The sequence below is a fragment of the Staurois parvus genome, unplaced genomic scaffold (assembly GCF_062004578.1).
Source record: "Staurois parvus isolate SC_StPar_1 unplaced genomic scaffold, SC_StPar_1.0 ptg000376l, whole genome shotgun sequence".
In the NCBI taxonomy this organism is placed as follows: Eukaryota; Metazoa; Chordata; class Amphibia; order Anura; family Ranidae; genus Staurois; species Staurois parvus.
Window position 1 is genome coordinate 417,971 of NW_028318172.1, and position 21,559 is coordinate 439,529.

Consider the following 21,559-nt stretch of genomic DNA (forward strand, 5'->3'; position numbering starts at 1 on the left):
TAATGAATCTGAAAAATATGTGCAGGAGCCAACTTAAAGTGGAACAGCACTCTCTCAATCAACATTGACTATTTTTAATCCTTATGCTGCTAATATTGGTAAATATATAGGAAAGTATATTATCTTTACTTGTTTTAAACTTTTCTTTTTACACCTTTAGTTACTTCTTGGTTTCTCTGCCTCGGCAAATGATGTCATACATCCTAGGAGTCTTCAGAAGGAGCTCTCAGAAAGCACACCTTCCTAATTGCACGTCTGAGCTAAGGGCAGATGGATTCCAGATTCTAGGAAGTAAATTCATCTGCTCTGACTTAGATTGGATCCGGCCATAGATGCTAGAGGGGTGTTTTTCAAACTAATTTCTCAGCAAAATAAAGCATGGTGACATGGATGGGGGAGTTCGCTTTGATCATTAAAAATGCATTAAATTGTGTTTTTGGTGCTCAGATGCAGTGTAGTTCCACTTTAACATGTCTAAACCACACACTACCTCACACAATATTTTTGTTACTCCCTGTCTGTTTAACAGATAGGGAGTAGAACAATGTACCAACCTGTATTAGTAAAGTCTTAGAGTCTCTTGTAGCAGATCCATCACTTTTTGGAAAAGGTTTTCCTTTAACTTTACACTCTTTTGAAAAGCTTTTCAAGGTGTCATTGAATTCCCCGAAGCTTAGGAACTGATAAACAATACACAAAACATAAATTCAGTAGAATTATACAAAGAATGCATCAGAATAATTGTACAAATATGTGTATTACTGATGTAAGGGTATTATAAAGTTACCGTTTTTTCTGTCAATTTTAACTGTGGTTAGGTTGTATTCAAGTTAATTACTTAAGGAAACAGGGATCAATTAGTGTTGCTTTAGGATTTATGCATATGAGGAAAGCCACGTAGGCTGTTTTCAGGCACATTCTGGAAAACGGAAGCTTGAGCATAATGTGATTGTTTGATGAGGGGCCCAGTGCAGGTCATGGGAAGACTAACATTGGTTCTGCACATTGAACAAATAATATTTATGTTGTAGAGACTCATATGCACCCTCTTCAATCACCACATATGTATATATGGTCATTTGGAAAGGAACCAAAGGGAATGGGAACTACATGTGCACAATACTGTTAAATGCTGCCACACGAAGTAGGAAACATTACAGCCTTTTGACATTAAGTGTATAAATAATCAATAAGAGAAAACCACAGCCAGTTCTAGTACTGGCTATAAGTAATATTTAGGACAAGAAGCCTAAAATATTATCAATTTTACACATAGTTTATCAGCATCTTATTGAATCATTTTATTTCTTATACAGCGGGTAAAATAAGTATTGAACACTTCACCATTTTTCTCATTAAATATATTTCTAAAGGTGCTATTGACATGAAATTTTCACCACGTCGGTAACAACCCATGTAGTCCATAAATACAAAGGAACCAAAACAAACAAGTTCAGAAATTAAGTGTAATAAAATGGAATGACACAGGGAACACATGAAGAAAGGGAGGTGCAAAAAAGCATGGAAAGCAAAGACACCAGCTGAAATCTATTCGTATTTAGAAAGCAATCTTGCCCCTTGTCAGTGCAAATCAGCTGGTTCAGTCTCAACTGATGACCCTATAAAAAAAAGGTGTCTCCTTACCAAGATGTCACACAAGAATCATCTCATAATGGGTAAAAGCAAAGAGCTCTCTCAAGACCTTTGCAACCTTATTGCTGCAAAACATACTGATGGCATTGGGTAAAGAAGGATTTCTAAACTTCTGATGTTCTAGTGAGTACTTTTGGGGAAATAATCTGGAAGTGGAAAGAACATAATTTCACCATAAACCGGCCATGACCAGGTGCTCCTCACAAGTTTTGAAACAGTGAAAAGAATTATCAGAAAAGTTGTCCAAGAGCCAAGGACCACTTGTGGAGAGTTTTCGAAAGACCCGGAAATAGCAGGTACAATTGTTTCAAAGAAAACAAGAAGTAATGCACTAAAACGCCCTGTATGCACGCTCACTACGCAAAATTACATTGCTGAAGAAAAAGCATGTTGAAGCTTGTTTAAATTGTGCTGCACAACATTTAGACAAACCTGTGAAATACTGGGAGAATATAGTCTGGTCAGATGAGACTATAATACACACCTTGTATGGAGTTCAAATGGCACTGTCCATCACCCCAACACACCATACCAACAGTGAAGTTTTGAGGTGGGAACATCATGGTGTGGGGCTGTTTTTCAGCATACGGTACTGGCAAGCTTCATGTCATTGAAGGAAGGATGAATAGAAAAATGCACAAAAGACATTCTTGATAAAAATCTGCTGCCATCTACCAGGATGATGAAGATTAAACGACAAAAGGACATTTCAGCAAGACAATGATCCCACACACAAAGCCAAGGAAACTCAATTGGTTCAAAGAAAGAAAATAAAGCTGCTAAAATGGCCCAGTCAATTACCTGACTCCAATAGAGAAAAAGGAAAGGATTAAAGATCAGAGTTCATAGAGGACCCCACAGAACCATCAAAATTTTAAGACAGTGTGGAAGAATAGGCCAAAATCACACCCGAGTAATGTATGCGACTATTTTCTCCATACAGGAGGCATCTTGAAGCTATCATTACCAATAAAGGATTTTGTACGTGTTAAATAAATTTCACTTAGCATGTTCAATACTTTTTCCCTGTGTCATTCCATTTTATTACACATAACTTAATTTCTGAACTTATTTGTTTTGGTCTCTATGTATGTATGTATGTATTGCATGGGTTGTTACCATGTGGTAAAAAATTTCATGTTAGTAGCACCTTTAGAAATACATTTACTGAGAAAAATGGTGACGTATTCAATACTTATTCTACCAGATATATATATATATATATATATTTTTTTTTTTATTATTATTTATTTATATTATAATGCAGATATAGGAGAAAACAGACATTTTTAATTTTAGTGCAGGAGAAAAACATGTTTATTCTTAGTGTCACTAATGTGATAATTTGTCACTGCTTAAAAAACTGATAATGCCATAGTAAGCTTAAATTTAACTTTAGATTTGTTTCCAACCTCAAGAACCAAACCATTTCCACATATATAAATAATAAACTGATGGTAATTTGAGCTCTCCCTCTGGGATGCAGCTAGTAAATACAGTAAAGTCCAGCCCCCCTAAAGTCTGAAGGACAGTAAACTGGCCCTTTGTTTAGGATGTTTGGAGACCCCTGCTCTACATAATCCAATTTAGCCTCTGTAGTGTCTTTACTTCTCATAGGAGGATTATCTCATGATTGCAGCACTCTCCCTCTATCCACTACAATAACAATGCAAATATATTACCACACTACCCTAGGTACCCAGTCGGGTTGTCAGGCAGTCCCTCACAGTATATTTGCACTCAGGATTGCAGCACTCTCCCTCTCTCCACTGCAATAAACAGAGACAATACTCCAGTGAGAAGTAAAAAGATCTACAGAGGCTAGATTGGATTGTGAAGAGGCTTTTAATATTATTATTATACAGAATTTATATAGCGCCAACAGTTCGCTCAGCGCTGTACATTATAAAGGGAGACAGTACACGAGACAGTACAGTAACAATACGATTCAGTACACGAGGGGTTCGAGGGCCCTGCTCCTTGGAGTTTACAATCTAGGAGGGAGGGGATAGTGGTACAGGAGGAAATAGCTGTGGGGGATGGAGTGGTAGGAAGAGTGGAGGAGTTCAGTAATTAGCTGAGGGCGGGGTAGGCTTCCCTGAAGAGATAGGTTTTCAGAGTGCGCCTAAAGGTGAGGAGAGTAGGTGACAGTCTGATGGATTGGGGTAGGGAGTTCCAGAGAATGGGGGAAGCCCTGGAGAAGTCCTGGAGACAGGCATGGGAGGAGGAGACCAGGGAACTAGAGAGGAGGAGGTCTTGTGAGGAGCGGAGAGTACGTTTTGGGTGGTATTTGGATACCAGATCGGTGATGTAGTTTGGGGCAGCATTATGAACAGCTTTATAAGTCAATGTTAGCATTTCGAATTTTATCCGTTGGGCAATCGGAAGCCAGTGGAGGGATTGGCAGAGAGGGGTGTCAGATACGGAGCGGTTAGTAAGGTGGATGAGTCTGGCCGCAGCATTCAAGATAGACTGAAGCGGGGATAGCCTGTGGTGGGGTAAGCTGGTGAGGAGGAAGTTACAGTAGTCGAGGCGTGATATAATGAGGGAGTAAATGAGTTGCTTAGTGGTTTCCGGGGTTAGGAATGGACGTATTTTGGAGATGTTAAGGAGGTGAAGTCTGTATGAGTTTTTCAGTGAATGGACTTGGGGCTGGAAGGACAGATTGGAGTCTACGATGACACCTAGTACCCTGGCTTGAGGGGAGGGACTGATGGTGGTGTTGTTGGTCTTGATGGAGAAGTCGGGGGGGGGGGGGGGGGCGTGGGCTGGGGGGAAAACTAGGAGCTCAGTTTTCGACAGATTTAGTTTGAGGAAGTGGAGTGACATCCAGTCCGATATGTCGCTCAGTAGGCTTGTGATACAAGCGGAGACTGAAGGGGTGAGGCGAGGGGTAGAGAGATAGATTTGCGTGTCGACGGCACAGAGATGGTAGTTGAAGCCGTTAGAGTGTATCAATTGGCCAAGGGAGGAGGTGTCGATGGAGAAGAGAAGGGGCCCAAGGACAGAACCTTGAGGGACCCCAACAGAGAGGGGGAGTGGAGAGGAGGTGGCAGCATTATAGGTAACACTGAAGGCTTATTGAATTGTTACTACTCTAGCATTTTGGGGAAGCGCTGGCTTTCATTTCCACATACATTCAGCTTGACAGAATTACACATATTCTGTATACCTAACTTGAAGCCTGCTTTTTGGAAGCTTCACAAAACCAAACTTTAACAGTAAAAAGATGTTCAAAGTATTTCTCCACTTCAGGTAAGACTATTGAACCCATTATCCCACATCCTTCTCAACCCCTAGCCAGTTCTGCCATTTCACAGCCATTTACTTTGCATTGTCTCTGATACCCAGCTTTCCCAGTATTACAAAAAAGGAAATAAACATGCAGCACAATGTTCCTATCATACAATGATCATGCAGCTTTTTCTTTTCTGAAAAAAAAGCGACAAGTATATTCAGTGACCAAAATAGGAGGGTTTGCCATCACCTTCAAGTTATCCCTATGATACAAGTGAATTGTTTTTAAAATACACAAAGTAAAACAAAATGATACATACCTCTTTCACTAATCCAAGTAAATCTGCTTCATATGCCAAAATATCACCCATTTTAGGATACTTCTCTTACCTTCCGCATAGCAAGAAAGTCTGCAATGTGAAAAAAAAACAAAAAACCTTCATAAGCTTTTTATCCTCTATGATATTACAAAACAATTTATTCAAGAATGTTGGGTGGACAGAAATACGGTAGTTAAAAAAAAAAAAGAAAAGGGATAATCAAAACAATTTAGTTAGTTTTGGATAGAATGGAGATGGATTAGAACACTGGTCAGTTTTTACTGCTGTCTGTGCCCCCATTAGGGAGATTCACTCTCTGTAAAAGTCCTGTTTACCATTATTATTGAAAGTGAAAGGAAATCCCAAATTTTGGGTTGTCCCCAGAAAAGTAACAGAGGGGAAATCTTCTAATGGGGACCCTAGTGCAATGGTTTTGCACAGAGTAGTTCTGATCCTGTTCTTTTTGGTTCCCGTGTCGGTGGTCCTGGTTCCTCCCACCAGTTGAGTGCCCCTAATAGCAAGCCTCTTGCTATGGGGGCACTTGAGCAGGCTCACTCCTTAGCTATGCTCCACACAGAACGCTTCTCAGCCCTCCCCCACTTTCTCCTCATTGGCTCACTGGCTGTGATTGACAGCAGGAGTGAATGGCTCCTGCTGTTGTGTGAGCCAATGAGGAGAGAGAGACCTGGGAGAGCTGCAGCTCTCATGGATATCGTTGCATCAATATGGGCTCAGGTAAGTATAAGGGGGCACTGAGGGGGGCAGCTGCGCCCAGAAGATTATTTACCTTAATGCATAGAATGAAGGTAAAAAAAAAAAAAAAAAAAAAAAACTGCCTTTAAAACCACTTTAGGTTTAGAATAGGCATTGCCTCCCAACCACCTGTTAATCACTATTCAGAGGGGCAGGAGGTGCTGCTGCATATCTGAACGAACCTTAACTTATATCACAGTAGCATAAGTATATGTCCATGAACAAAAAACTGCCAAAGTTAAAGAAAAACACAAAATATAAATCAGATTAGATTCTTTTCTATGGCAGTCTTGGACGCTAGGAGATATAGCAATGATGCCACATGGTTCATATGGAAAAGCTCATACCCTCCTTTCATAATAAATGACTGGGTCTTGTCAGAAACTGTTCCGCTCTACAGGTCAGCTAGCACAGTCTCGAAACATATGGACAAAGTTATGTTTTTACAACTTTATTCTGCAAATGTCACTACCTAAACATTAGAGTGGAGCTTACCTTTAAGCTCTACAATTTAATACTGCTACTATGGGAATGTTTGGTAAAAGACATTTCCAGATCCTCCAGTTCATGGATAAACCAAGTAAGGGAAAGTAAACTTCTGGGCTTGTGTTTACCACTGTGGCAGTGTTTAAACAAGCATAATGATACTTCTGGAATTCTTGCCCCCAGCCCAAAAAGGTGTAATTTTACTTTAGGTGGATTTATTGAATTAGAACTCCTTGTACTGAGTGTTCTGCTTTTTGTTCTGTTCAGTTGGTTAGTGATACAGACTCAAAACTATACAATTTGATTACATCTCATGGTAACTTTGTTATGCTTTGTCTGCCACTTCTCATATAATTATACAGCTATTGGGACTACAATAAACCTTAAAACAACCAAATCATAAATATGCACCACACTAGCAGCCAATATATTTATGTTAGGAACTAGATTTGCAGAAAAAAAGCAAACAAACCTCCAGGAACCATTATGAAATAAACAGTTTAATTTCAATTTTGTACCTAATGTCAAACACATGAATAAACAGATGGAGAAAAAAAAAAGAGTACATAAAGAAACTTGTTCATCAAATAAAAAGCAAACATCACATACGGCACAGCAATCCATGACAACCATAACCCATATAAAGATAACTAAATAAAACATAATTGCAAACAGTTAAAAAACAAAAACAGCCAACCGCTACAGATCTATTACATTAAAGCAGTAGTAAAATCAGGCTAGTAAACAAACAAAATTGCCACCCCCCCCAGCAGGTTTACGTCATGATGTACTAGTATGCAATGACTTTAGTACATTATGACAGACTTGCCTACAAACTTGAGCCCTCCAGCGCTGCACTGTTACGGCTTGTGGGCACTTCCATCTTTACCTGGTCTTCTTTTCGGGTTTGGAATCTTCAGGCTGCTTGAATAGCTGGGCAGTGGTGCCATCAACCCTGCACATGCGAGTCACATCACCGTGGCATGCAGAGTGGGCTGTAAATACGGTCTGAGCTGTGCATGTGCAGCTCAGATCACAATAACAGGCGGGGGGTGATTTACTTAGATTTATAAATACTGTATAATAATAATGACAGAAGAGACCTCAATGGTGTCTTCGGTTATAAAAACCCTGCCTGTCAATGGATTTGTTATTTTTTTAAGTTTACTACCATTGCAATATATTAAATGTATTTATTTTTACCACTCAACTCTAAGCAAATTGCATTTTTGAAACTGGATTAGACCCAAACTCAAACGTTTATTATATCGCAGCTTACCAAGTCTTGGATGTAATGTCTGCATTAATTAGAACCAAAAGGGTCGAGTATCTGGCTGCTCATCCCTATATGAATGCATGTACCCAAAGAACCCCCCAGTGGGACTTTAATGCAGCAATAGGATCATACATATATTGAAAAAGACATTTAGTTAAAAAAGATTTTTATCAAAGAAAATTTAAAAAAGATTTTTATCAACTTTATTACATACACATTTCCATTGTAATGTTAAATACAGGATTTCTAAAAAGAATATTGCTCAGACAGTATACTTACAAGAAAACTCTTAACACAAAAATATGAACACCACACAGAAAAGAAAGGAAAAAAAACCTGATGTGTTTCAATCATTCCATATTCTAGATATTCCTCAGATAACCCAAAAAATTTCTCACATAACAAAATAATTTTTTACTTACAAAAGCATATGTTAGAGTTCTTTGGGTACATGTCTGCATTAATTTTCCTTTTTAGGCTTTTTTCTATTTTCATCTAATCCAGCCAAAATCTGTTGTTTTTCAGATCTATCAGTTTACAGGGATGGGACAAACCATTTAACACTAGCAGGGGTGCTTACAATGATCTGCTTTTATTTATTCATGTAAAACCTTTATCCTAAAACGTAAAAAAAACCTGTTGGCTGCAACTGATTATAAAGTGTGAGTGGAGTTCAGCTTCAATTTATTAGAGTATTTAAATCTGCTAGTACACCTAACACTCCCCTCAACTGCAGACTGGCAATGCTGCGGTCTGCTATGCCCCCTCTGCTCCTTCATCCAGAGTGCAGGCACTCGAATACAGGAGGTATGGTACTGGCCAGATCACCAGGCGAAAACAGACGGGAAAAAGCCTAAACGTAGAAAACAAATGCATCCACTACTCTACTGATTGGTAAGCTGCAATATAGTACAGTTTTGGTTTTGAGTTTAATACCACTTTAAATAAAATGATCCTTAGTGTTCTGGACTGAATGTCCCCATATCATTCAACCAAGAAAACTAAGAGCATACTGAGAATGTGGGATGTTCTACTCCATCTAAGGAAATCCAGGAGACGACTGAAGAGAAAGGGGACCCAGCATAGGATGTGATCGGTCTGAAGACTAATGAAAAAAAAGAAAGTATTAAAATAAACAAATAAAGCAAGTAAGGAGAAACATGGCTTACTTCCAATAAAAAATGGGGCATGTCCACTGTGGTAGATTGTTTTGAGCCTGCAGATTGTTAGCACCAAGAAGAAGGAATTACCAGTGACTGGCAGGATCAACAGATCATTTTTATAAGAGGAAAACTTAAAACAGGAAAACCTAGGGCCCAGATAGTTCATAAAAATGATTAGGAAGCTTTTAAAGATTTTTTTTTGGGGGGGAGGGTTATGTAACTGACTGAATTTGCTTTATTTGAGATAACCTCATCCAAATGTTTTCTGTAGATGATAAAACCTGCTTAGTGTTTAGCAGGAATTTCAGTTCATACATAATTTAGAAACCTCTTACAGGACAGTTTGTTACTACTGAATGTTAGATAACAGGTAGACACCCTAATATTCTGCTATCAAGTATGATGATGGAAATTGGAATTCATTTATCTATACAAGCCAGCCTGTCCATGATATGGCGAATAGCTCAACACCCTTATAATCACTCCACCATTCGTAACAGGCAGAATGAGCTTTTGTTTGATTTAAAGGCAAAGGGACTGCTCACTTTGCAAGGGATTTATTCCTTTGCTTAGTGAATGCTGTAAAATGCACTTTGCAAAAGCACCCAATTATGTGTATTTTAAAAAACAGTATTTGTGCTTACACATGAATGGATGATGGAAGTAAGAGGAGCTTCTCATTTTTCATTAAACGAAGGAAAAATTCCCTTGCATGGAGCACAGTCTTTTTGCCTTTAGCAAATCAACCCAAATGCCTCGGAATTAAAAACCCAGAAAAAAAGAAACATTTCCTTTGTTGTCTCAGCTGTCAGTAAAGGCAACCATGGCCCTGAGGTAGAGAACCATATGTAGGAATAGGTTTATGAATGGACAAAGCAGGATTTATCCTTCATGGTCCTGTCCTTAACTGAACTGATATGATGTGCCATGACCTGAAGTGAGTAGTTCATTCAAAGCTGCCCAAAGTATTAGCAAGGTAAAACAGTTCTGTAAGGAGGAATGTGCCAAGATACCCCCAAGCCAATGTGCTAGATTGATCAGCAGATAGGGAGATGTTTTCATGAAGTCACCGCTGTTTAAGAAGGCGCCCACTGTTACTGTACCTAAGGATTTATCATTTTCTCTTCACCTGTAAGTTTTTTTCTCACGGTGTTTGATATTTATTGATCAACAAATTTTGTTTACAAAGTCTTTTTATTTACGCAATTGACACTCCAAAAACACTATTTCAAGATGTTCTCAGACCCTATTTCATTGAACATTTTAACCTTTGCCTACCGGACACATTTACCCCCTTCATGCCCAGGCCAATTTACAGCTGTCAGCGCTGTCGCACTTTGAATGATAATGGTGCGGTCATGCAACACTGTACCCATATGAAATTTTAAAAAAAAATTTCACACAAATAGTGCTTTCTTTTGGTGGTATTTAATCGCTGCTGGGGGTTTTATTTTTTGCACTATAAACAAAAAAAAGAGCAAGAATTTAGAAAAAAAAGTTTTTCTTTGTTTCTATTATAAAAGTTTGCAAACAGGTAATTTTTCTCCTTCACTGATGTACGTCGATGAGGCTGCACTGATAGGCAGCACTGATCAGGTGGCATGCATAGGCAGCAGTGATGGGCACTGATAGGCTGCACTGGTGAGGTGGCATGGATGAGGCGGCACTGGTGGGCATTGATGAGGAGGCACTAATGATGATGCACTGATATGCAGCACTGATGGGCTACACTGACTGATGGGCGGCACTGCTGGGCGCAACTGCTAGGCAGCACTGCTGGGTGTGGCACTGATGGGCACAAATGTGCACTGGTGGGTTGCACTGCTGGGCACTGCTGGGTGGCACTGCAGGGCAGTTGAACAAGCTAAAATTAGAAGCTGAATTCACCAGTTTTTGTAAATCTCCCCAAATGTTTCTTCTACAACAAAATACTATTGCCTGTCTACTCATAGAGGTTGACTTACTAAAACCGAAGAGAGCAAAATCTGGTGCAGCTCTTCATGGCAGCCAATCAGCTTCTAACTTCAGCTTGCTCAGTTAAGCTTTGACAAAAAAACAGGAAACTGATTGATTTCTATGCAGCGTTGCACCAGATTTTGCACTCTGCAGTTTTAGTATATCAACGCCAGTATCTTCTGTATAATGTACACAGAGCTGTGCATGGCTGTGAGCCAGGAGGACAGAACTTCTGCGCATGTGCAGGTGTGAAATCATTCTGTGCCAACTAATCAAGACGGCCAAAGACTGGCACCAAAAAAAGCTGGGTAGAATATGCAGGAGTTGGACCATTGAAACAGAGGTAAGTATTGCAGGCTTCAGTTCTTCTTTAACCCCTTGACGCCGACGGCACACAAATATGTGGCCTCACGGAACTGGGCTTTTTTCCGTGGGGCCGCATATTTGCATACCTGTCTTTGTGCTGGGAGCGCGACCATGGTGTCACTGAGAGCCCCGGGTCCCTTTCTAAAGATCGGGACCCGGGACTCCCGATTCTGGGTCACGTGATCGCCCCTAATTGGCTATCACAGTGATCAGTCACTGTGCAGCCCGACCCCCTTGTTTTTTCTCTCTCTATGAATGGAGAAGAGAGATACATTGTATATCTCTAACTCCTGACATAGAGAGATAAAAAGAATGTTTGTAAAAAAAAAAAAAAAAAAAAAAAAAAAGATAAATAAATATTAAAAAATAAAAGAAAAATACCTAGATCAAGGTTTGATCTAGTTCAGTACCAGGGTTAGTGTTTGGGTCAAGGTCAAGGTCAGGATTTTAAAAAATTGGTGTCAGTTAGCTTTAGTGTCAGTGTGTTTTAGGTATTAAAAAAAAAAAAAAAAAAAAGAGACAAAAACAAAATGGGCACTATTGTTTCTGGGCTGTACTACGGGTACAAACAACAAATAACATACACGTACAGTGGGGTAAAAAAGTATTTAGTCAGCCACCAATTGTGCAAGTTCTCCCACTTAAAAAGATGAGAGAGGCCTGTAATTGGCATCATAGGTAGACCTCAACTGTGAGAGACAAAAGGAGTAAAACAAAATCCAGACAATCACATTGGCTGATTTGGAAAGAATTTATTTGCAAATTATGGTGGAAAATAAGTATTTGGTCACCTACAAACAAGCAAGATTTCTGGCTCTCACAGACCTGTACCTTCTTCTTTAAGAGGCTCATCTGTCCTGCACTCATTACCTGTATCAATGGCACCTGTTTGAACTTGTTATCAGTATAAAAGACACCTGTCCACAACCTCAAACAGTCACACTCCAAACTCCACTATGGTGAAGACCAAAGAGCTGTTAAAGGACACCAGAAACAAAATTGTAGACCTGCACCAGTCTGGGAAGACTGAATCTGCAATAGGCAAGCAGCTTGGTGTGAACAAATCAACTGTGGGAGCAATAATTACAAAATGGAAGACATACAAGACCACTGATAATCTCCCTCGATCTGGGGCTCCACGCAAGATCTCACCCCGTGGGGTCAAAATGATCACAAGAACGGTGAGCAAAAATCCCAGGACCACACGGGGGGACCTAGTGAATGACCTGCAGAGAGCTGGGACCAACGTAACAAAGGCTACCATCAGTAACACACTACGTTGTCAGGGACTCAGATCCTGCAGTGCCAGACGTGTCCCCCTGCTTAATCCAGTACATGTCCGGGCTCGTCTGACGTTTGCTAGAGAGCATTTGGATGATCCAGAAGAGGATTGGGAGAATGTCATATGGTCAGATGAAACCAAAATAGAACTGTTTGGTAGAAACACAACTCGTCGTGTTTGGAGGAGAGAAAATGCTGAGTTGCATCCAAAGAACACCATACCTACTGTGAAGCATGGGGGTGGCAACATCATGCTTTGGGGCTGTTTCTCCGCAAAGGGACCAGGACGATTGATCCATGTACAGAACAGAATGAATGGGGCCTTATATCGTGGGATTTTGAGTGCAAACCTCCTTCCATCAGCGAGGGCATTGAAGATGAAACGTGGCTGGGTCTTCCAACATGACAATGATCCCAAACATACCGCCCGGGCAACGAAGGAGTGGCTTCGTAAGAAGCATTTCAAGGTCCTGGAGTGGCCTAGCCAGTCTCCAGATCTCAACCCCATAGAAAACCTTTGGAGGGAGTTGAAAGTCCGTGTTGCCCAGCGACAGCCCCAAAACATCACTGCTCTAGAGGAGATCTGCAATGGAGAAATGGGCCAACATACCAGCAACAGTGTGTGCCAACCTTGTGAAGACTTACAGGAAACGTTTGACCTCTGTCATTGCCAACAAAGGATATATAACAAAGTATTGAGATGAACTTTTGATATTGACCAAATACTTATTTTCCACCATAATTTGCAAATAAATTCTTTCCAAATCAGCCAATGCGATTGTCTGGATTTTTTTTCTCATTTTGTCTCTCATAGTTGAGGTCTACCTATGATGCCAATTACAGGCCTCTCTCATCTTTTTAAGTGGGAGAACTTGCCCAATTGGTGGCTGACTAAATACTTTTTTGCCCCACTGTATATGGTATCGCTGCGATCGTCAAGAACTGGAGAATTTATTTTGGGTTGTTCTATGGAGGTAGGTTATGGTTGTAACAAAAAACACACAGCTAAATAATAAAAAACAATTTTTTTTACTATTTTGGGCCAGTTTTCCTTTGATAATAAAAAAAAATTAGGAGCTATCCATTACCATTTACCACCAAATGAAAGACCAATTTGTCCTGAAAAAAAATAAATAAATAAAAAAAAGGTATAATCCAACTGGATGTACAAAGTAGTTGTGATGATATGTACGGTTTTACTAATACATGTCAACATTGCAGAATTGTGCTTAGGCATTTAGATTTGTTTTACCCTTAGGGGTGTGAAGGGGTTAAGCTTGATAAAAAAGCTGATAGGTTACCATGCACAGCCACTCCAGTTTTGATAAATTCCTCTGATAGTATTTATCTCTCTAGCTCCTCAGATTACCCATGTCTTTTTATATCTGTTTGATACATGGAAGAATATTTGTTGTCATGAAGGATCAGTAGATGTGGTAAACACACAAAAGAAAGCAGATTTCAACTTTTATTTGTTGATTAATTAGGCCACTAATAACTTCTGCTTGTTTACTACATTGTGCTCTAATCCTTTAGCTTCTTAATGCCTGAAGGAAAAACAAATCCAAACACCTGAACACAGTTTTGCAACTTTGATATATGTTAGTAAAACTGTAATATCATCACAACTATTTTGTGTATCCAGGTAAAATATACCAGGTTTTTCTCAGGACAAAATTAGGCCTTCATATGGTTGTATAGAATAATGGATTTCACCTTTTTTGTTTGCATTTATCAAGAAAAAGACTGGCCCAATATAGTTAAAACAATCATTTTAAACTTTAGCTGTATATTTCTTTCTAGATCTCACACCTAATCTGCAAGATATAAGTGTGAGATTACCTGAAAGTACTGGTGTCTTTGCCTTCCCAGGAAGCATTGATGCTGCCAGGGCTATGTTATCAGTGCCTTCAGGGAAAACAGGAAGTGGACACATAAAAGTTAAGTAAAACAAGTTAAAAAAATAAATAAAAAAAACTTTCAGATTTCACCTCAGCATGCAGAGATACATGCTGATGTAAATTTTAATAAAAAGGCTAACAGACCAAGCTATCTAGTAAAATTAGCAGTAAGAGGCATTAGAAAAACCATTTACCATTGACAGGGGTACTTAGACTGATCAACTTTTATTCACTTATGTAAAACCTTTATCATAAAAGGAAAAAACTGTCTGCTGTAAGTGCTAAAAAGTGTTATCTGTGCTTCAGCTTTAAAGTGGAACTTTATTCAGCAAGTTATAACCTGATAGATTACTTCTTGCTGGCCCCTTCTGCAGGTATAGCTACAGTATGTAAAGCATTAAATATAGGTGCCTATGCTGTTTAAAATCCGCTAAAGCACCTAATGTCTCATCTTGCGCTCAGTCGTCCTTCAGTCTCGGCACTGTGCCTATAAGAACAAAAAATGAAACGCAAATTTGTTTAAGGCTCAACTAGGATTATATGGGTTTTTGTGTAAAGAAACTTTACCTGAAAAAGTATATAAATATTTGTGGCCAGAGCATAGTAAACAATTCTCTTTATCGTGCAAACAACATATATAACATTGAAAAACATCTCCACAATCCCCTAGATGTACTAATACTGGGACTGATTGCTGCTTATATGTATTGTAAACACTTGTAAATGATAAGGATATTCATGCTATATGGAAACTGAAGTCTGCCCTATAGCTGAGGCATGAATGATAAATCTACCAAAATCAATATCAAGGTTGTAATCCCAAACTGCTGTCAATATCCTTAGGATGGCAATGGTAACGCTACAGCTGCATGAGTGGGTCGCCACGGACAACAAGGACCTGTGATTCCAATGAGAGAGGCAGTGAACTTCTATATAGTTCCATATAGTGAACTTCCTCCAATAGGGTCTCCCCTCTACCATACTGGATTCAAAATGTACAAAACACAATGGCGTATGAACTTCCAAGCTTGTACAGTGTGTGGGGGGAATCTCAAGTATAATCCAAAGCAAGGAAGATGATGGTTACATATGTATATTATTTAACACCCTACTCCCTCTAGCATCTATCATAGCGTATGCGTCCAGAGGATAGAATGAATGTCCCATTTGAGACCTCCCGCACATGCTTGTAAGGAATTAAGACAGCCCCCACTTAATAAGCTAGATATGTCCTTCCAGGAGGAGAGATTCTCCACAAAATGTATGGAATCACTGCCCAGCTGTAATGTAGGACATCATCCCATAAATTGGCGACTCATATATAGAATGTGCCATCATTTTCAAAGCCTTGGGAAACATGCAAAGCAGATGATGAAGTCGCTAAAGACAGGTTCCATATACTTATCAAGTCTGTGCAGCAATCAAATCGTTTTCCTAGTGTGGAGTGATGGAGATTCGGCCATCCTGACCGGTTTCACCAGATAAGGGCTCATGTACACTGCAGCTGATAAACTCACGTTTCAGAGCTGTTCAGAGTTTTTTTCAGCACCCCTGAACTCTCCCTAATGTTTTCCTATGTGTCCATGTACACTATGTCATTTACAGGTTGATGAGTTTACAGTCGTTTTTTTTGAACACAGAAAACTTGTGTTCAGGAGTAGATTTTATCAGCGTTTCAAAACGCCAAATGCTTGTAAACGCGGCTAATTGTGTTTATAAGTGTTTAAAAAATTTTTAACTCTACCATTTCTAGATGCTGTCCAGAGCCTTTTTTCATCATGAAAAATGCATGCAAAGCATTTTCCCGGTACTCAAATGGACCTGGTACACCATACTTCGAGGTTTCGCATTAAATAAAATATGTTAGACACTGCTGCAATAATTTCTGCACAGAAATGAGCTGGAACACATCCAAACACCACAAGAAAAAAAAAAAAAAAGACAGGTAATCTCAACAAATACTGCGCTCTCTGCTTTTGTTCTCTCCATTTCTCTCAAAATGTCTGAAATAGTTAGGTGTCCGTTTATGACACAGAGAATAGCTGCGATTCAACAGATCTCAGCTATTCTCTGGTCATTCACAGTTTATGACACTCAGGAGATCATGTCAGCCCTTCTCTGGAGATCTGTGTTCTCCCTCCAGATTCTCCAGCCCAGAGCTGGAGAATCGGAGGGACCGCAAACTAAGCAGAGATAATTTACCTCTGTTTAGTAAACTGATCTTTTACTGTAATCTCTCGAGATTATAGTAAAATGAGCCGTTTTCCAGAGTTTGTAGACCGTTCTCCAGCGTTTGGAGACCGTTCTCCCTTCGTTCGGAGAACTGCTTCATAAACTGCATTCACAGGAGAACTGTGTTCTCCAAGAATGCCGGAGAACTGAGCAGCGAGCTATTACCGCTGGTTCATAAACGGACACCTTAGTTTTTTACTGTTTTTTCAGGGCATTTTGGAAGGTCTCCTGAGGTTATCTTTAAAAAACGCTTCTTAACACAAACGTTCATAAATGCAGTATGCAAACGCGGCTAAACAGCTGTTTTTTAACCTCCATTTTCCAGCAGTCCGTTTCCAACGTTCAGAAGTTTCCCGTGTACATGGAGCGTAAACCAGCTGTCTCAGAGCTATGCTGGTGTTTGGCATGCTTTGTCTGGCATCACGCTCCACGCACACCGGAGCATACCGTGAGTGCAACATGACGTCACGTAAGAAGGTGCCCCATCTAGAGAGTACCAGGGAGATGGAACAGGTAAAACTGTTTTAGACTGAAAGATTTATATGAAAAAAAAAAAATCAAGGGTCTGGTGGAATCTCTTATTTTAACAAGTACATTAATGAACAAGTTCATCCAAGAGGTCGCAGAGTCCAGATTTTCCCTAAGGTCTGAGAAATAAGCCCTGAATTTAAAAAGTGGGAGGACAACCTCCAACAATGCTCCCATGACATGGTGGTATTGTTACAGGAATATTATGAACCAGCGAATGCAACCCTAATAAGATTACTTTTCTAAATCTAATAGTGGAATTGGATGGGAGGGGTGGTGTAAAAACAAATCTGTATAGGAAGCCTACAGCTACCAACAGTTTGTTGGACACTAGAAGTTTCCACCCACGCCCTGATTCAGGAAATTTCAACAGGGCAATACCTGAGGGCGAGAAGGAACGGTTTAGATCTTCAGGACTTTGAAGTTGAGGCACTCAATTTGCGTGAGAGATTTTCTTAAAGGGGATATAAAAAGAAAAGGCTTAAAAAAAAAGCGTATCAGCGAGCAAGGGAAACCGACTGAGAGGAATTGATTTTTAGGCATAGATGTCCTTAGACTCAGCATGCGATATACTGAGCCCTCAGATAAAGTTAGAAATATTTGTGGGAAACATTGGCATTTGCTGAAGGAGGACCCCTCTGTGGATAAATACATTTCAGGACATTCAAATGTAATTTATAGGAAGGCTAAATCTTTGGGCGATTTATTGGTCCATAGTGACATCAGTTGGTCCTCTACTAGATTGAGTACACGAGTTAGCATGTACAAATTGGCATGTGACAATTTTCCCTTTTAATGATAATTGAGGGGAACATTTTAGACTTGCTGACAGGGGGAGAGCCAACTGTAATAGGAAGAAGGGTCAGCCGCACACCGGAGGATAGATGAATACAGTGTGTATTTATTGATCCATAGGACACACAAAACACCAGGATATGAATACAGGACCTGTTAACGCGTTTCATACGATCTCGTGCTTGTGACAACTGGTGTAATATGTGAGCCTGTGGATCCTTCTACATCAGCAAGACTATGAGAATGATTTGCCAGAGATTTCAGGATCACCTCTATGAGATTTCCACCTATCATTTAAAATTTCCACTAGCCAGACATGTATGTTTGGAACATAACAGTGACCCTAAATTCCTCAAATGTTGGGTTTTGGAAGTAGTCCCCCATAATCTTATGGGTGGGGGCTTTGATAAAACTGTATGAACGAGAGGCCAGGTGGATTTGGGAACTTGATGCTGCCAGACACCTGGGCCTCAATGATAGCCTTAGCCTTGCCCCCTTTGTGAAAAAATGACTGGCTGACTTTCTCCTCTCTCCCTTTTTTTTTTTTCTTTCCTTGGCTTAGATAGTTATAGTTATACATTGTTGAAGTGATGGAGTATTGGTTGCTAGAGCATTTTCTTTTCCACTATAACCTTTTGCTTTTTGTGCAAATGTTTTTAATATTTTTGTACTGGTATGCTTTCTCACTGTGCTGTAGATAATGTTTAAATCATATAATGTAAGAGATGTCTAGTCTTATGATGTAGAAGATAGATATTTGATTATTCTTGAATGTAGACCTCTAGATGGCAAGACATCCTGCCTGTTGATGTTGGTTCTTTTTAATACTAGACCGTTTGCGTTGCATCTATGTTTAATTCATGTGTATGACCTCTGGGGATCCACACGTGCACGTGACATCATGGCACACACGCGGTACACTGCAGCGTGTGTCGGCATGATGTGGTGATGTTCTGCACATGCGCAGTAGACACCTGGCACTCATTTTAGGCCCTGTTTGCAAATATGCTAAACACCAACCTACCTCTGAGGCAGCAAGTTTATCCGGCGAAACTGGTCAGGATGGCCAAATCTCCATTGACCCACACTGGGAAAACTATTTGATTGCTGCACGGACTTGATAAGTATATGGAACCTGTCTTTAGCAACTTTATCATCTGCTTTGCATGTTTCCCAAGGCTTTGAAAATGATGGCACATTCTATATACAAGTTGCCAATTTGTGTTATAATGACCTACATTACAGCTGCTCAATGATTCCATACATTTGTGGAGAACCTCTCCTGCTGGATATACAGTTAGGTCCATATATATTTGGACACAGGCAAAATTTTCATATTTTTGTATGCCACCAGAATAAACTAAAACAAAACAATCCAAATGAATTTGAAGTGCAGACTTTCAGCTTTAATTTAAGGGGTTGAACATAAATATCAAGTACAAATTTTAGGAACTGCAACCATTTTTATACACAATCCCTCCATTTTTGGGGGCTCAAATATAACTGGACAAATGAATATAATCATAAATAAAATGTGCATTTTTATTATTTTGAGAATTTACTGGCAATGACTGCCTGAAGTCTGGAACCCACGGACATTACCAAAGACTGGGTTTCCTCCTTTCTGATGCTTTGCCAGACTAACTGCAGCTGTCTTTGGTTGTTCTTTGTTTGTGGGTCTTTCTGCCTTTAGTTTTGCCTTCAGCAAGTGAAATGCATGCTCAATTTGGTTGAGATCAGGTGATTGACTTGGCCATTGGAGAATATTCCACTTCTTTTCCTTCAAAAGCTCCTGGGATGCTTTTGCAGTGTGTTTTGGATCATTGTCCATCGGTACTGTGAAGCGCCGTCCAATCAACTTTGCTGCATTTGGCTGAATCTGAGCTGACAGTATATCTCTAAACACTGCAGAATTCATCTGGCTGCTTCTGTCTCATCATCAATAAACACCAATGACCCAATGCCACCTGGAAGCCATGCATGCCCATGCCATCACACTGCCTCCACCATGTTTTACAGATGACGTTGTGTGCTTTGGATCATGAGCTGTTCCAAGCCTTCTCCACACTTTTTTCTTCCCGTCATTCTGGTACAGATTAATCTTAGTTCATCCGTCCAAAGAATGCTTTTCCAGAACTGGTCTGGCTTTTTTAGATGTTTTTTGGCAAAGTCTAATCTGGCTTTTCTATTCTATACTTCAGGCTTGTGAATGGTTTGCACCTTGTGGTGAACCCTCTGATGGGGGGCACAGTCTCTGATGGGGGTGCTGCTTATGATGGAGTGCGGCTTTGAATGAGTGCAGAGCAGTTAAACACAGCACTTTAATTATGCCTTCTCTACTTTCACAGGTAACTGCATTTATCTGCTACCTCCACTCTTAACCAGACAAACGCATTGACTCCTGCTGTTCTTCTTTGGGTAACTGCATTTATCTGCTACCTCCACTCTTAACCAGACAAACGCATTGACTCCTGCTGTTCTTCTTTGGGTAACTGCATTTATCTGCTACCTCCACTCTTAACCAGACAAACGCATTGACTCCTGCTGTTCTTCTTTGGGTAACTGCATTTATCTGCTACCTCCACTCTTAACCAGACAAACGCATTGACTCCTGCTGTTCTTCTTTGGGTAACTGCATTTATCTGCTACCTCCACTCTTAACCAGACAAACGCATTGACTCCTGTTAAATTCTCACCAAATGTTGTAATTATATCTGTGTATCTGTTGACTTGTCCTCACCTCTAGGTGCACTCAGGTTTATGACTGTGGCCTGGTTCCTAAGAATCATCCCCCCCTATTCATGTGAGCCTTATCAGCTTCTAATTGGGGCGGAGTTGAATGCTCATTTGAGCATCTCCCTATAAATTTAGTTCAGCTCATGGGGGAGATCTCTGATGGGGGGCACAGTCTCTGATGGGGGTGCTGCTTATGATGGAGTGCGGCTTTGAATGAGTGCAGAGCAGTTAAACACAGCAGTTGAACTAAAGCAGGAGAACTTAAGCAGCAGGAAGACACAACAACAGCAAGAAACTCTACTGCATGCTGGACAGACTGCAAGGAAACACCCTGGGAACCATCTCTTACACACCTGAGTCCCACTCCGTGTACCTTTATATAATACACCCCTCTTCTGCTCTTCATATTACTATCCTCTGTTCACAAATCTCATTTCTTTACCCCTCTGCTCCACCCCAAAACTTGTACATCTCCCCCTCATTGCTATCATCTCCCTACTATTGCTTTCATCACCTCCCCAAAATGCCTCTTCCACTCCTCCTTCTCATTTTCCTCTCCTCTGTTCCCAAAATCCATTCACTATATCCCTCTGCTCCTCCCAAACATTTGTATATTGTGCCCTCACTGCTTCCCTCACCCATTTATGGCACCCACCACCTCCTCCTATTACTCCGCTCTCCCACTGACCCCAACACCTCCACTAGTAGTTTCTCACGCTCCTGCACATCCCGCTCCCATGCCACCTTTCTCACCCTTCTCCTCCTCATAACCGCGGGGGACATCTCCCCGAATCCTGGCCCTCCACCACCTCCCTCACCCGCACAAAACCCTCCCGCCTCCACGTCCTGCCACAACCCCCGCAACTTAGTATCTGT

General features: G+C 40.3%; 1 protein-coding gene across 3 annotated transcripts in view; it reads right to left on the reverse strand.

Moving 5' to 3' along the window:
• Positions 1-21,559, reverse strand: part of ARMC9 (armadillo repeat containing 9) — a 207,083-nt gene that overhangs the window by 173,567 nt on the left and 11,957 nt on the right. For all 3 annotated transcript variants that reach the window (XM_089685434.1, XM_089685436.1, XM_089685435.1), the window contains exons 2-3: positions 5,211-5,300; positions 555-680 (exon numbers count right to left, since the gene is read on the reverse strand). In XM_089685434.1, coding sequence (XP_089541560.1) covers positions 555-680; positions 5,211-5,261 — 177 coding nt within the window. In that variant the 5' untranslated portion in view covers positions 5,262-5,300. The remainder of the gene's footprint in view (positions 1-554; positions 681-5,210; positions 5,301-21,559) is intronic.